The sequence below is a fragment of the Euprymna scolopes genome, chromosome 37 (genome assembly GCF_053919585.1).
Source record: "Euprymna scolopes isolate OS-2025 chromosome 37, ASM5391958v1, whole genome shotgun sequence".
In the NCBI taxonomy this organism is placed as follows: Eukaryota; Metazoa; Mollusca; class Cephalopoda; order Sepiida; family Sepiolidae; genus Euprymna; species Euprymna scolopes.
The window spans coordinates 3465508-3483403 of NC_136518.1; the positions used below are offsets into that span (position 1 = coordinate 3465508).

General features: G+C 35.2%; 1 protein-coding gene across 2 annotated transcripts in view; it reads left to right on the forward strand.

Annotated features, from left to right (window-relative positions):
* The window catches only part of LOC145261040 (serine/threonine-protein kinase dyf-5-like), a 170223-nt gene that overhangs the window by 87727 nt on the left and 64600 nt on the right, over window positions 1-17896 (forward strand). For both annotated transcript variants that reach the window (XM_080119187.1, XM_080119188.1), the window contains exon 3: window positions 17235-17289. In XM_080119187.1, coding sequence (XP_079975313.1) covers window positions 17235-17289 — 55 coding nt within the window. The remainder of the gene's footprint in view (window positions 1-17234; window positions 17290-17896) is intronic.

Genomic DNA, 17896 nt, shown 5'->3' on the forward strand with positions numbered 1-17896 from the left:
TTTTCTTTCTATTTTTCTTTTTATATTTTGGTCCCCTGACAAATGGAGGGTGGACCTGCAAATTCACCCTTGTCCGTTTGTCCATCCACACTTTTCTCAATAACTACGCCTTGGAATTTAAAAAAAAATTTTGCACAAACATAAAACATGGTATGAGTAAAAAAGTAACAGAACGGATTTTCCAGGAAAACTCCTGTTGTCCTTCTAGGGATGCCTTTCGGGTTGCAATGGCTAAAATTGACACTTTTGTGCTTATAAAAAAAATTGATGCCTTGGATTTTTATAAAACTTTCTGAAAAGTTGTAACTAACTGATTTCTATATAATTTTGTTTGTCTGTACTTCGCGATAATACTTGGGTGTGCCCCAGGGGCTCTTTTAGGGCTGATAAAAACCACTCCACTTTTCAGATTATTTTACCATATTAGTCCAAAATTTTCTGTGTATGTCTATTTAGCAGTTTTGCATGGTGTTGAATTCAAATTTAAATATGTTAAGGCCTTGGGGACTTTTGTGGCTAAATGGGGAGGGGGGGGACAAATGATGGACAACCATTTCTTTTTTTGCATGGTGCAGAACTCAAATTTACACATGTTAACGCCTAAAACCGCACCGTTCGTTCATTTTCACCAGGATTGGACGTATACTGGGGACTTTTGGGCTAAATGGTGGGGAGGGGGGGGCAAATGCTGAACTTAGTCATTTTTTTATGCCTCGTTCACTGTGCACTCACGGGGGACCATGCATGCTTCACTTGTTTTGTTTTTTTTCTTTCCTATTTTTTCTTTTTATCCTTTTTGTCTCTTCATCTACTGCCTTTTCTATTTTCCTTTTTTTTTTTTTTCTGTTTTTCCTTTTTTTTTCTGTTTTATTTTATTTCCTTTTTTATTATTTTGTCTTTTTACCTTTTTTTTTTTCTGTTTTGGTAGTTTTTGTAAATTGTTGACACAATCACCTAGAGAGAAAATGGCTGCTGAGTTCAACAAGTCTTGTAAATGTTTATGACAATGGTTTCATGTGAAGTAAAGACATAACATTATTCCAACTTAGCCCTGTCGGTGGGGCATTAGAATACACTGACTGCCCCCCTGCAGAGGGTAAAAGTCCCTCAATGGGGGTCCTGGATATGACCTTAAACTATATCCAGTGGTGAGGCCCCAGCTTGTGGGCTTTGGGGAGTGTGGAGCCACCCTTTAATTACCATTGCTCCCAGGTCCACTCTGACCCGGAGTGGTAGTACCTGTTCGGGTCCCAACTATGGGTTGAATAGAAACCGACTTGAAAACAACAAAAATTAAAAAATTTTTTCTTCAAAATCTTTGGATTCGGCATTAAATAATCCGAAAAGGGTTGATATGCCGTAAAACAAAAACAACCAACCAACCATTATTCCAATTTTTCATGAAGCTGGTTAACAATTCCGAAATGATTCAAAGGATTGCCAATTCTTAGAGCTGTGAAATCTGTGGTGTACCATGCACAATGGAACTGTTATTCACAGAAAAAGAATATAAAATGGAGGGGCGGGGGTACCAATTTTGTGAACCTTCTATATAGTATTTTAATTGCAGAAATTCCCCTCTGGACCAAATTACGGTAGGTTTGTAAGAACAGATGCCACATACAAATTTATTATATCTAAATTTTTACCCACCATCTTATGTAACTTTTGAATGCCATTATGCACACATTTATTCGTAATTATAAAATCCTATTTTTTTTCCTACGAGTGACATCATCACGATTGCTAAGATCTATAGACAAAGTAGTTCGTATTTTTCCCTCTACCTGAAAAGTTCTCACACTCTCCCAATCCAGACCGGGTAAATATATAATCATTATAACTATATTGACCTGACACCCTTATTAACTCGATTAAACACTCATACAACTATCATTGCATTTCACTATTCGAAAATAATGATTTCTCCCTAATAACATTCTGCCTATTCTCATTAGTTGTGACCATAATATTCTATTAATCCGGAATATACACAATCATACAAAAAACAAACACGTCAGCTCTTAGTCGATATGCCAGTTTTTTTTTTTTTGTTGTTTTTTGTTTTTACTTTCTTTGTATGTCAAATAATTTCCGCCGCTACAGTACACATTTCCCTTTTATTAGATTGCCTACGAATATATTTGTTATATATCGTTTTGCTATGTTTTGTTTTTTTACTAGAGTTGGTTTCTGTTTAGTTCTCTTTTCAAGAATCATTTTCCACACTGCTCAGACATTAACATTATTTTTAGGTACTTTATTTACCTTAGCACCAATTACACCATATTTATTTTTTTTATTATTACATTTTCACCCCAAACAAGGCATATTGCCACTTTGTTGTAGGGGGTTACTATCAGGGACATGGGCATCAGGGGTACTGTGTAGGGAGTTGGGCAGCAAGATGTCGGTTCATGTTGCACCTGAACTTCTGCATGTCAGTACAGTTGGAAGCAGGGACCTGGCAGAATTCCAAAGTTTAGCTGTCCTGAGGAAGAAACTACTGGAGTAGAAGGCTCTCTTACATCTAGGAATCTCTACTGTGAAGGGGTGGGATTTAGCTGCTTGTCGGGTTTGTCGGGGGTATTTATGTTAAGGGGGCACAAGTGCTTGCAGTTCGTCAGAGCATTCACTGTTAAAGTACTTGTAGAAAAGGCAGAGGGATGCAACATTTCGTCGATGGGAAAGGGGCTGAAGCTTAAATGACAGTTCAGGACCTATCAGATTGGCGACTCTCTTTCGAACCTTGTCTAGAAGCGAGAGACTAGTGGTAGATACACCAGCCCAAATATGGCAGCAATACTCCATACATGGGTGAATGGTGGCCTTATAGAGGTATAGGATACTTTCGGGCGTTAGTATCTTTCTAGCACGGTAGAGAGAACCTACCTTCTTCGCAGCGGTCCTGGCGATACTCTCAATGTAATTGTTCCAACTCATGTTTCCTGAGAGCGTTAGGCTGAGGAGTTTAAAGGATATACTTTCAGATAAAGAGTCATTGGCCATTGCTATTGGTGGTAGAGAACGTTTCTTGTAATTATTGAAGGAAACGAGTTTAGTCTTGGCAGCATTGAATGTGACCATCCATTTTTGTCCCCATTCCACTACAGATCGGAGGTCATCCTCTAGTGCTTCTGCCATTTCTTTAGATATGTGTTCATTTGTTTTCCTGCCGTGTCTGTTATGGATATTTCCTTTAAACTGACGACTTCTATAGGTTTTAGACTCTGCTGAATGAATAAGATAATCTAACTTTGGCAGAGACAAGTAGTTTTTGAGATATAATAACATGCATTATGCACTGTAATTCAATGTTCTACACAAGCGCTATAAAAAAGTGTACTTCTCTCCGCATGACACTGCCACAAAATGAGGTGTCTATTCCAAAAGCTGTTCTTGCCATGGTCGTGTCTATTCCATACACCGTTCTTAACATGAGGAGGTTAGGGGTGTCTATTCCAAAACCCGTTATTAACATTAGGACGTTGGGGATTAGCCACCAACAACAAGTGTAGTTTATTTTTTTTATGAGGAGGGGGGCATGCTTCCACCGGGCAATGCTGGTTAACAGGTCCTGCTAGTGATCAATAAAAATGTGATTCAAGTTGATTCCTTCTCAAAAGTACTTTCACATTAGATTTATGCTGCGTGTGTGTGCGTGTGTGTGTGTGTGTGTGTGTGTGTGTGCAATTCATATAATATAGGGCAGCACAGTTTTCATTCAATCAAACAGACAAATGTTGAATAATAGCCAACAAGGATGATATAAACAGTTCATTGTTTATCTGTAAATATATTCTTTTCTTCTATACAATAAAATAAAACTTAGTTGGATTCTTGATTTTTGTTAGAGATATATTTCTTCCTACAAGATCAATTATTGTGAATAGCCATTTTATTTTGTTGAACGTTGGCTAATGTTGTTAAGAAAAATAAATTTTAATTTAATTCATTTTATAAAATAATTTGTAAGGTCACATTTATTCTCCACAATATAGCACAAAGGGAGGTAATTCCATATTTTTCAGTACAGACTTATTTCCATTGAAAAAGAAGATAAAATTTTGTTAACGTTGGTCCATGTTTTTATGATCAATAAAAATGTGATTCAAGTTGATTCCTTCTCAAAAGTACTTTCACATTCATTTTATAAAATAATTTGTAAGGTCACATTTATTCTCCACAATATATCACAAAGGGAGGTAATTCCATATTTTTCAGTACAGACTTATTTCCATTGAAAAAGAAGATAAAATTTTGTTAACGTTGGTCCATGTTTTTATGATCAATAAAAATGTGATTCGAGTTGATTCCTTCTCAAAAGTACTTTCACATTCATTTTATAAAATAATTTGTAAGGTCACATTTATTCTCCACAATATATCACAAAGGGAGGTAATTCCATATTTTTCAGTACAGACTTATTTCCATTGAAAAAGAAGATAAAATTTTGTTAACGTTGGTCCATGTTTTTATGATCAATAAAAATGTGATTCGAGTTGATTCCTTCTCAAAAGTACTTTCACATTCATTTTATAAAATAATTTGTAAGGTCACATTTATTCTCCACAATATATCACAAAGGGAGGTAATTCCATATTTTTCAGTACAGACTTATTTCCATTGAAAAAGAAGATAAAATTTTGTTAACGTTGGTCCATGTTTTTATGATCAATAAAAATGTGATTCGAGTTGATTCCTTCTCAAAAGTACTTTCACATTAGATTTATTTCCGTATAGCAAAGCTTGGAAAAAAAAAAAGGAAAAGGAAACCAAATTGCAAGTAAAAGATAACTTTGTTGATGTGTATGCGCAGCAGCCTAGAAAGAAAATGGCTGCTGAGTTTTTAGAATGCATCTAACAAGTTTTGTAAATGTTTTGGACAATGATTTCATATGTCATAAAAATAACAATATTCCAAATTGTCATGAAGTTGATTCAATGAATTGCCAAGCATAGGTTAATAGCCAATTCTTGCAGATGTAAAATCTTTAATTTTCCATGCACAATTGAACCGTTATTCACAGTCCATTGATGGTTTGAGATGGAAATGTACAAAGATGGATTTAGTTGTTCAATATGAGATAACTTTCTTTTTTTATTATTTATTTATTTTTAGTGAAACAAACTTTCCTAACAAACAGTTCATGTTTATAATTTACATGGAGTCAAGATTTCTTTCAGTTTCAATTTTTACATAAAACTTCAACTCGGCGGCCATTTTCTTTCTCATCTGCTGTGTCTACACATTAATCTGTTTTCCTCTTTTCTTTTTTTACTCTATTTTTTGTGTTCATTTTTTCTGTTATTCTTTTGATTTTTTCTTTATTTTCTATTTTTATTTTATTTTTTCCCCCTTTTAATCTATTTCTTTCATTTTTTTTTCCGTTCGTTTTTTTTTTTCATTTATTCCTTTATATCTCCTTTTCTATCTTCCTTCCTTCCTTCCTTCTCTCATCTCTTGTTACTCAACCCAATACCCAATTAATCATTGCCACAAAAACAAACTTTTTTCCAATTGTTTATTTCCCAATAATTATTCATGAATTCTCTCTTTTCTGATTTTGTGTGCATAAGTATCGATGTTTGCCCCATTGTTCGTTGGACAATATATCTGTTTGATGTTTGCCTTTTTACGCTTTTTTCACAAAAAGAAAAACATTGCTCTCTTGCTATTAGCTTCGTTTGTTTTTGTTTTGTTTTGTTTTTTTTTAATCACGTTCACCCCAAACAAAGCATATCGCCACTTGGACGTAAAAGGGAGCAACTATTTGGGACCATGTTTAAGGGAGATTAACAAGATGTCGGTTTACATTACATTTAAACTTCTGCATATCAGTACAGTCAGGGAAGCAGTAGCAGTATCAGAATTTTTGTAGGAATTTTTGACACCCCTAACACGAAACTGCGAATAAAATATAAAAATCTCGTAATTTCTCTTTTTAAAAGTGGGTTGTTTATTTTCTTTATGGATTATACTTCCAAAATAAACTATTACAGTTGTTTTAAAAGTAATAGAAATATTTTTTTTTATTTTTTAAAAAACAGTAATGAATTTTACGAACTCAATATTTTTCAATTTTTAAACTTTAAAAATCTGTCAAAATTTTTCTATTGATTTTATTTTTACGACATTTTCAGGGTCAATGTGAAATTTTATGTTCTTTCCAATAAACCGAATATAATATTTTAGACAAACGTTTTTTTTTTTTTTAAATTCACGCCCCCCCCCATTTTCAAGTGTCTATTAAAAAGTAAATAATTAATTTACTCACCAAAGTTTTATATATCACAAATTGAAGAGAAAAGGTCAATAAATAATATATTCAAATTTAAAATAAAAAAGGTAGTGTTTTTTTTAGAAATTTACCTGTAAATTTCGAAGTTTAAAACCTTTTTTTTTTAAACCACGTTATTTGTTTTTTCTTTTTTTTTTTTTTTTTTGTTTTTTAAGGAAACCTTGGTCCTTGCTCCTTTAATTGAAAAAAAAAATTAGGGCTTGAATTACATTTTTCGAGTAGTTATAAGCTTGGAAAGACAGAGGGTCGAATAATTCATGCCTCTCATTTTGAAATGTCTATTAAAAAGTAAATAATTAATTTACTCACCAAAGTTTTATATATCACAAATTAAAGAGAAAAGGTCAATAAATAATATATTCAAATTTAAAACAAAAAAAAGTAGTGGTTTTTAGAAATTTACCTGTAAAATCCGAAGTTTAAAACCTTTTTAAAAAAAAAAACGTTTTTTTTTTTTTTTTTTTTTTAATGAAACTTTGGTCCTTGCTCCTTTAATCAAAAAAAAATTAGGGCTTGAATTACATTTTTTGAGGAGTTATAAGCTTGGAAAGATGGGGTGGAATTATTCACTATTTTTCACAAAATTTCTGACACACCTAGGGAAGCAGGTAGCAGGAAAGAAATTCCAAAGTCCAGTTGTTCAAGGGAAGAAACTATCACAGTAGAAAGCTTTCAGGCATTTATGGACCTCAACGGTGAAGGGGTGTGATTTTGTTGCTAAGCAAGTTTTTCAGGGATATGTACGTCGAGGGGCTCAAGTGCAATGAGTTCATCAGAGCACATTCCATTAAAATATTCGTAAAACAGACATAGGAATGCAACATTGTAGCGATGTGACAGCAGTTGGAGCTTAGTTGACAGTGCGGGGCCTATTAGATTGGAGACTCTTTTTTGAACGATTAATGAAAATCTTGCAAACAATCTTGAAAATTTTGCATAACTATTGAAAAAGAATGCAGAAATATATATATATTTTTTACAAGAGATTGACCACTTATCAAGGGCCCAAGGCCACTAAAGGATATGGGTTAATGAGTGTACGCAGGTCACTGAGTCAACAGCATACTGATTGTTAGTGGTGACGATTGGGTAGAATTTGATTATTTAAAAGGACGGCTCAACAAGAATTTGTTTATATTAGACTTGAAGACGACTATGCCAGCTGGAAAGCAGGCCAGCGGAACAGTTCCAAAGGTGGTTAGTTCTAGGAAAAGCTTCGTTCATGGAATTTGCGTTTAGGTTTAGGCACAGGTAGAGAGTGGGGGGGAAATTGTTGATAGTGGTGGTAGCTAGACGGGTTTCCAACATTATTGTATGAAAATGGTTTCTGTTTTGTTTTATCCACCCTGTTTAAGTTAGGGTTGGCTGCAATGTTTTCCTTAACAGAATCCGTGTTCTTTATAATTGGAGTCTTTTTATCGTCGTTGTCTAACTCCGTTGCTTCTCTTCGGCATAGCTGGAGATCTTGTGAAAGTATTCATTTATACCATACCCTATCAAAGGCATTTGATATGTCGAGCAATTGTCCTTTCCTGCAATTGCGTCACGGATAAAAAAAATTGCTGGTCTGATGTGTTTTTTTGTTTTGTTTTTGTTTTGTTTTTTTACAAAAGAGTCACCACTTATGAAGGCCCGGAGGCCACTCGAGGATAAGGATTAATGAGTGTACAGTAGTCAGTGGGAAAATGTCATTGTAATCGTTTGTAGTGGAAATTTGGTAAATTGGATTACTTGAGAGGATGGTTCATCAAGAACTTGTTAACGACCATGTTGTAGTTAGTTGGAAAGCAGAACAGAGTTCCACAGGCGTGCAATTCTAAAAAAGAAGCTTTGTTCATGGAATCTACGTTTGGGTTTAGGCATAGATAAAGATTGGGGGAAATTATTGAAAGTGGTTTCAACTAGATGAGTGTTTTTCGTGAAAGTCAGGCCATGGGAGGACATTAGATTGGAGCTCAGACGAGCCCTTACCATGAAAATAACGATAAAGTAGAGACAGGCTCACAGTGTCTCTTCTGTGAGAAAGAGGTTCCAGGGAAGAGAAAAAGGGCATTCCCCCACTAGATTACAAAGTCTGTTTTAGTCATTTCTTTTTTTTGCATGGTGCAGAACTCAAATTTACATATGTTAAGGCCTAAAACTGCACTGTTTGTTTATTTTCATCAGAATTTGGTGTCTCCCGGGGACTTTTGGGGCTAACAGGGCGGGGGGGGGGGTGCAAATGCTGAACTTAGTCATTTTTTTATGCCTCGTTCACTGTGCACTCGTGGGGGACCATGCATGCTTCATTTATTTAGCAGAGGTTTTAAAAGAAAGTTTTGTACATTTAGGTTACGTAATGTGATTTTTTTTTTTATTTTTTTTTTCATTTTTTTAACGATTATTTCACTTAAAACAAATTCTACTTTTTTAAAACTGAATTATTTTCACTTTCTAAAACTGACTTCGCTTAAACTGGTTTTCACATACTTTTTCCTCTTCTACCTGATTATATTTTCCTGTTTTTATCGTTTTTTTATCGTTTTTTTCTTGTTTTTTTTTTAAATTTTTTTATTATTTTTGAGTAAGCTGCTGTGACCAAACCCAACTTCACCTCAATCCGGGCAATGCCAGATATTCCCGCTAGTCATATATAAGATGTGTTTGTATGTCTGGCGAAAACTTTTCTCAACTGCATCAAACCGGGTCGAGACTGGTACAATGAGAAAGAACAATGTCTTGGTCGAATAATATGTGAGAATTAGAAAAAAACGGTCACTTATCTCATAGAGAAATTAAACGTTTTAACCAAAGGAGGGTTGGAAAAATCGTGCTTTTCTAAACGACTTTGAAAACTGTGGATGTGCATCAAGCATTATTTTTTGAATTGGTTTAAATATTCGTTATTTTGTTCTCGGCATCGTGGGGCAGTGGATTTGGAGGTTGCCCTGTAAGCTTTAGTTTTCATGTTCGAGTACACGTAACAGTCTTTTTTTTTTTTTTTTTTTTAACTGGGTTGCTTTGTAATTTTAAAAACAATTTCCTTTTTTCGATTTTTTTTTTTTTTTATCAGAGGTTTTAAAAGAAAGTTTTAACATTTAAACAGGGTTAAAAGAATTTTAACATTTTCTTATTTTGAGGGTTACGTAATGTGATTTTTTTTTTTTTTTCCTTTTCACTAATTTTTATAACTGTTATTTTGCTTAAAACTGAATTATTTTCACTTTGTTTTCGTTGCGACACACCACACAAAGATCTTTCTAGACTGAGTTTGCTTAAACTTGTTTTCACATATTTCTTTTTCTGCCTGGTTACATTTTCCTGATTTTATCCGATTTTTTTTCTTTTCGAGTTACCAGCTGTGTGCTAACCCAACTTCATCTCCACTCGGGGGTTATTCCATGTCAAATCATCCAGGGCTTGACACCCATATCCCCAGATATGGCTTTAGTTTGCACTGCAGATAGATAATATAGAAACTAAGAAATCCTGAAAATTTGAGCACATAACTCCAAGCAGTTTCGGTCCTGGATATGACCTAAAACTATATCCGATGGTGAGGCCCTACCTTGCAGGCCTTGGAGTGTGGAGCCACCCTTTAATTATCATTGCTTCCAGGTCCACTCTGACCCAGTGTGGTAGTACCTGTTAGGGTCCCAACTATGAGTTAAATAGAATCCGACTTAAAAAAAAAAATATACTCCATTAAAAATCGTTCCTCAAAATAACTAGATTCGGCATTAAATAACCTGAAAAAAGTTGATATGCCGTAAAATAAAAACAACCAACCAACCAACCAAGCAGTTTCTGATTTAGAGCATTTTTTTTGTTTTGGCGTTAGTCGCATAATGCGACGCCCAGGCAACAATTTTGTGATGTCATTTATTTGAATATTTTCTGATTTGAAAGATCGTATGTCTCTAAAACTTCACCCAGGTAAGTTTTTTGACCCAATGAATCCAAAAATGGCATCAGATTTTCTCAAAAATGAAGCCTTATAGAGATATTAAGGGTTTTTGGATTTTTTCACATGTGCCCCAAAATCAAATAATAAAAAAAAAAGGGTGAGGCTGGCATGGTAACACAAATATGTGAGCTAAATATATGGAGAAAGCCTTTGTGAGAACTACTTTTATTGTAAATATCTTATGGAATTGAGCCTGTTTACTTTTAGCATCTGGCTTATTCCAAAATTAAGGTGTGACATAAGTTTAACACATGTCTAAATTGATTATCATGTCCAGTAGGGAAAGGGAATATTTTTCATTATTAAAAATATACCCGACTTTCACCAGAAACTTTTAACCATTTTTGGTATAGACAATTTAATGTGTCTAAGAAAAATATATGAACAAAAGTAATGCGGTACCATGCCAGCCACGCCCTTTTTTATTTGATTTTGGGGCACATGTGATGAGATCCCAAAACCCTTAATATCTCTATAAGGCTTCATTTTTGAGAAAATCTGATGCCATTTTTGGATTCCTTGGGTCAAAAAACTTACCTGAGTGAAGTTTTAGAGCCATACGAATTTTAGAGCGATACGAATATTCAAAGAAATAACATCACAAAATTGTTGCCCGTCACATTATGCAACGCCAAAACAAAAAATGCTCTAAATCAGAAGTTGCTTGGAGTTACGTCCTCAAATTTTCAGGATTTCTTAGTTTCTAACTACAGCCATATCTGGGGATATGGGTTTCAAAATCCCATATTTCTGGATGATTTGACACGGAATGACCCCCCTGCCAACGCCAGGTATCCATGCTAGTCTATAATATAAATCTCACCTGTCTGTTTAAATGTGTGTATGTATGTTTGTATGCCTACCTAAAACTTTCAACAGAGGCAATGGATTTTCACAAGATTGGTATCATTTTCAAGCTCGAACCTTCCGACGACAAATATCGAAAAATTGGCTAAAAAAACATTAATTTCTTCACCCTCACTTTTCTACAGGGATGAGTCGCTTTTTTCCAAAGTTATCCTCTCTTTTCAATTGACTAGCCCTAATTAAAATCTATGTCACTTCCGGTTTGGCGATGGACGCAACAGCAAAGATGTCACTTTTCTTTTTCTTTTTCACATTCTTTTCCTCCTTAGTGGTACAGGTTCGAGCCTGCCTGCCTACTGCTTTTCTTTTTTTTTTTTTTTTTTTGTTTTGCTATAACACACATTTTCAAACACCTGGGCAACGCCAGGCACCCAGGCTAGTCTTCCAAATATATAAAAAGCAAAATGTGTGTATGTGTTTGTATGTCTCACAAAACTTTCGACAGAGGCGACGGATTTTCGCCGGGTCAGTATCATTTACAAGCTCGAACCTTCCGACGACAAATATAAAAAAATTGGCCAAAAACATTCATTCCTTCACCCTCAACCAGACATTTTTCTACCATGAGGGGGTGGAAAAAAATTGTTCCTTCATGTCAAAATAGCTTTTACGCATGCGTCAACACACGCAAAAGACGTTGTACCTTAAATTCGTTTAAATATTATAAAATCCGACCTACATTCGCCCACGCATCTATAGCACAATGGTTAAAGTGAGAGCATTGTTATCTTAAGATTGCAGGTTCGATCCGAGTTATCAGATAACTTTTTTTTTTTTCAATTTTTAACTTTTAATATTGAAATAAGGTTATTTATGACATTTTTTTTCGCTTTTCGTTGCTTTTTGTTTGTTTTGTTTTTCCGAACACATTCATTTTTTTTTTTTTTTTTTTTAATTTTTTTGGTTTCTATTTTTCTGATTTTTTTTAAAGGAGTTTTACGTTCGTTCGCTGTTTTTTTTTTTGTTTTTTTGTTTTTCCGATTTTTTTTTTTAAGAAGTTTAACATTTTTTTTTAATAATATTTAAATAGGGTTATTACTTCATTTATTCACACACACACACCTCCAAACACCAAGGCAACCCCAGGTACCCCTGCTAATCTATATATATAAAAGCGAAAATGTATGTATGTATGTTTGTGTGTCTGCTAAAAACTTTCGACAGACACAACAAAAAATTCACAAACTCGGTATCATATTGAAGCTCCATCCTTCACTCAAAAAATATCGAAAAATTGGCCAAAAACGTTCATTTTTTTCACCCCGAAATCGACAATTTTCGACAGGGGGGGGGGTCAAGAAAAACGGCTCTCTTGATCGGTTCGACGCATGCATCAGATGACGTCATGACCTGATTTACTTTAAATAGTTGAAAAACTGGAGAAATTTCATGTACGTCACGTTTGGTCAGTTGATTAGCACGTTGGTTCATTATTTCATTATCTAAACCTTTTGGGTTTGAATCGTGGTGTGAGATGTCTTTTTTTTTTTTTCGATTTTTTAAATTTAAATATTGAACCAGTGTTATTTAAGTCATTTTTCACGTAATGTTCGTTTTTCTGGGTTTTTTTTACTTCGCTTATCCACCCCCGACCACACACCCCAAAACACCTGGGTACCCACCGATTTTTAAAATTTTAATATCGAAACAGGCTTATTTATGCCATTTTTCACGTGTTCGTTTTTTCTGTTTTCATCATTCGTTTGCCTTACATTAGTTTTTTTTGTGTTTTTGTTTTCCCGCTTAAGTTTTAACATTGTTTTCTTTTTTTACTTTGCTTATAATAAACAAACCTGGTCATTGACGTCGTCGTCATGCTCGACGACTTCCGGGCGTGCACCTGTCAATTTGGTTCTTACTTAAATAAATTCAAACATCTTTCGCTAACTCATTCTGGCTGGCAGATTTTATATTCAAACTTCGCCTCAGGGCTTCGGGTTCGATCCTACCCCCCCCCCCGGTTTCTTTTTTATTTAACACCACACACACCTACAAACACCCAGGCAACGCCGGGTACCCCCCGCTAGTCTATTATATAAATCTCAAACGTTTGCTTGTTTGCTTGTTCGTATGTCTGCTAAAAACTTTCATCAGTCACATCAGACCAGGTTGAAACCAGAACCATCTAAGAGAGTAATCCCTCAGATGTATAATATGTGAGCATTAGAAAAAAAAATATGATTAATTCTGTGGTGGTCAACTTGACCATTTCTTGCAAGGGGAGGGGTCACTTTTTGCGGCGCAATTTTGACAAGTCATGCATGCAAACTGAAAATGTTTCAAAACCTTATCTTTCGCGCTTCAGGTTTGAGCCTACATATGGCACCTGCTATTCCTAAGTGGTCACACTGACCAGGCTCAACGTTGCTTAACTTTGGTGTGTCAACATGCTTATGCCTAATATGTAACATAGCTGAATCCATTTATTTTGATATTTTCAAATATAATGTTACTTGTCCACCAAGTTTCATTCCACAAATCTCCAACATTTCAAAGAGAATTTTTAAACTACTATATACCACTTACCAAATATAATGCTGTAATATTACTGTAACGTAGCACGCATGTGAGAAAATCAGCAGCAGCTGTAGGATAGCTGACTAGCAGAAATTATTACCAGCAGCAGCCGACTTTGTACATATGCAAATTAAGCAAGTGGATAAAAAGAAAAAAAAGGGGCAGCACGTGGCCGAGCAAAGGAAGCATCTGGACATGTTTTGACTTGGGCGTCGAGAAAGAAAATGCACTGTGTGATCAAAAAGCAAGCAATGCCGAAGATGTGTGCATGAAAGAGCATCTCATACAGGAATATTCGACGTGTGATTGATATTTTGAAATACAGTGAAGTATGTTGTTAGAAATTACTGAAATAAATGCTTCTTGTAGTTACCTAGAAAAATATGTCCAGTCGTTTCTTATGTCCTTCCTTGTTTTTGTTTTTTTTTTTTTACATGGAGGTCACCACTTATCAAGGCCTGGATGCCACTCGGGGATAAGGGTTATTGCGTGTACAGTAATTAAGTGGATAGTGTCGTAGTAATTGTTAGTATTGGAGACTTGATAAAGTGTCTTACTGAAGGGGGTGGTTCATCAGGAATTTGTTTATGTTGGACTTGAAGGCATCCAAGTTGTAGTCAGGTGGGAAGCAGGCAAGTGGAAGAGAGTTCCACAGGCATGCAATTCTAAGAAAGAAGCTTTGTTCATGGAATCTACGTTTTGATTTAGGCACAGATAAAGAGTTGGGAAAATTATTGACAGTGGTTTCAGCTAGATGGATGTTTATCGTGAAAGATTGGCGAGGGGGGACCAGAGATTGGAGCTCAGACGAGCACTTGCCATGGAAATAACGATAAAACAAGGATAGGCTCGCAATGTCTCTTCTGTGGGAGAGAGGTTGCAGGGAAGAGAAAAGGACATCCCCTATGAGGTTACGAAGTCTATTTTGTATTCTGTCAAGGCAGGATAGGCTGTTTTTAGCAGCTCCAGCCCAGATGTGGCTGCAGTATTGTGGAAGCAGTGCTCCATCCTTGGACATACCTGGCTTTTATATAGATAGAGAATTGCATCAGAAGTGAGATATCTTCTGGATCGGTAGAAGGATTCCACCATTTTTCCAATGGCCTTGGCAACAGACTTGATGTACGTGTTCCATTTCAGGTCAGGAGTAAAGGTCAAACCCAGAAGCTTATCAAAACATGGGGCCTCCCCTAGACGAGAGCCATCCATTTCAATTGATGCCAGATGGGGATCAGAGTGTTGATGATGTAAAGATAGGAGCTTGGTTTGTTTGTTTGTTTGTTCCTGCGATGGTGCCACTATCAGATAAAAGTGTGGGTCCAAGTGGTTGAATTGTAACGCCACGTTACATTGCTATTTTGATTCCTGGGCAATGCAGAGTAGCTTTTCTTTCATAAAATAGTATGTGTGAGTATATATAATACACACAGAAGTGTGCGTTCTATCCCAACCATTATCAATGGACCAGAGGTCATCTCATCAGCGTCAGACAAGGCCAAACTATTTGCAAAGAACTTTGCAGCTAATTCTACCCTATGCGACGAAAGCCACCAACTCCCCATATTTCCTCCTATAACACAGAACAAGCTAGGTAACATACAAATATCCGTGCATGAGGTCGCCAAGCTAATCAAGGACCTAGATTCCAGTAAAGCAACTGGCCCTGATGACATCCCAATTATAGTGTTAAAAAAGCTTCAACCAGAACTTGCTCCCATACTTATGAAACTATTTAAGCGCTGCCTTAAGGAGAAGTGCTTTCCGACTCCCTGGAAGACCTCATCAGTTTGCCCTGTATTTAAGAATTCAGGTGATAAGTCATCTCCCTCTCAGTACAGACCAATAAGTCTCCTGTGTGTTATGAGTAAGTTGCTGGAATCCATATTAAATAGAGAAATAGTCAACCACCTCAGCAGGAATAACCTTCTTAGTGACACACAATATGGTTTCCGCTTTGCAAGATCTACCGCAGATGTGCTGACGGTTATATCCCACAGGATTAGTGAATCTCTTGACAAAGGCTTCTTTTCTAGGGAAATTGCTCTTGACATATCAAAGGCCATCGACAAGGTATGTCTACTTCACAAGATTTTCAGCGACGGTATAACTGGAAATGTTTTCTCAATCATTAAATCATTTCTCTCCGATAGGCTCATAAGAGTAGTGGTAGATGGACAAAAATCGGAGGCCTGCAATATAAATGCTGCAGTCCCTCAGGGGTCAATCCTGGGCCCAACTCTCTTCCTGATCTAAATCAATGACCTCCCTAAACACATACTTAAATCATTCGTTGACATCTATGCTGATGACACGACCATCTACGACAACACATCAAAAGCTGTAAATGACAAAGTTCTCTCTGATTCTCTCTCCTCTGATCTCGAGCGCATGGTTCAGTGGGGGAAGATGTGGCTGGTTACTTTTAATGCATCCAAAACCAAACTCCTATCCTTACATCATCAACGCTCTGATCCACATCTGGCATTAATTGTGATGGATGGCTCTCGTCTGGGTGAGGGACTGTGTTTTGACAAGCTTCTGGATTTGACCTTTACTCCTGATCTGAAATGGAACACGTACATCAAGTCTGTTGCCAAGGTTGCTGGAAAGATGGTGGGATCCTTCTACCGCTCCAGAAGATATCTCACTACTGATGCAATTCTTTATATAAAAGCCAAGTACATCCAAGGATGGAATACTGTTGCCATATCTGGGCAGGAGCTGCTAAAAACAGCCTATCCTGCCTTGACAGAGTACAAAATAGACTTTGTGGCTTAGTGGGGGATGCCCTTTTCTCTACCCTGCAACCTCTCTCCCACAGAAGAGACGTTGCGAGCCTATCCTTGTTTTATCGTTATTTCCATGGCAGGTGCTCGTCTGAACTCCAATCTCTGGTCCCCCCTCGCCAATCTTTCACAAAAAACACCCGTCTAGCTGAATCCACTGTGAAAAATTTCCCCCACTCTATATCTGTGCCTAAATCAAAACGTGGATTCCATGAACACAGCTTCTTTCTTAGAACTGCACGCCTGTGGAACTCTGTTCCGTCTGCCTGCTTCCCACTGGACTACAACTTGGATGTCTTCAAGTCCAACGTTAACAAATTCCTAATGAACCGCCCCCTTAAAGTAAACACTTCATCAAATCTCCACACTAACGTAATGTACTTGCAATAACCCTTATCCCTGAGTGGCGTCCGGGCCTTGATAAGTGGTGATCACTGTGTAAAAACAAAAAAAAAAACACGCACACAGTGGGTGGAATGATAAATTTGTCGCCTTAAAGAAAACAACACTACAGCTTTCTTTTAAAACTTTTATTGAAAAAAAGTCAATTCAAGTAACTCGATTATGTAGTAGAGTTGTCATATATTCAATGCAGCTGCCTTCGCCTTCAATCACAGCCTTCCAGTGTTAAATATTCTTTGGAAAGTGAAAATCTGCTCAGTAAAATTTGCATTCCTGATTATTTTTTCTTTTTATTATCAGTTATTATTAAGATTAATTCTTTGCTCATAAAAAACATGATTATAATAATAATTGTGATAATTATATGCAATGATTATATCGCTTTGTAATAATTAGAATTTTCTTTTATTTCAGAATGAAAAAGAAGTTTTATTCTTGGGACGAATGCGTCAACTTAAAAGAAGTCAAGGTAACATTTTCAAATGATACCATTTTTTTTTTTTTAACTAATATTTTCAAATGATTCCATATTTAATTTATATTTTTTTTTTTTAACTAATATTTTCAAATGATTCCATATTTAATTTATTTTTTTTTTTTTAACTAATATTTTCAAATGATTCCATATTTAATTTATATTTTTTTTTTTAACTAATATTTTCAAATGATTCCATATTTAATTTATATTTTTTTTTTTTAACTAATATTTTCAAATGATTCCATATTTAATTTTTTTTTTTTTTTTAACTAATATTTTCAAATGATTCCATATTTAATTTATATTTTTTTTTTAACTAATATTTTCAAATGATTCCATATTTAATTTTTATTTTTTTTTTTAACTAATATTTTCAAATGATTCCATATTTAATTTTTATTTTTTTTTTTTAACTAATATTTTCAAATGATTCCATTTTTTTTTTAACTAATATTTTCAAATGATTCCATTTTTTTTTAACTAATATTTTCAAATGATTCCATATTTAATTTTTTTTTTTTTTTTAACTAATATTTTCAAATGATTCCATTTTTTTTTAACTAATATTTTCAAATGATTCCATATTTAATTTTTATTT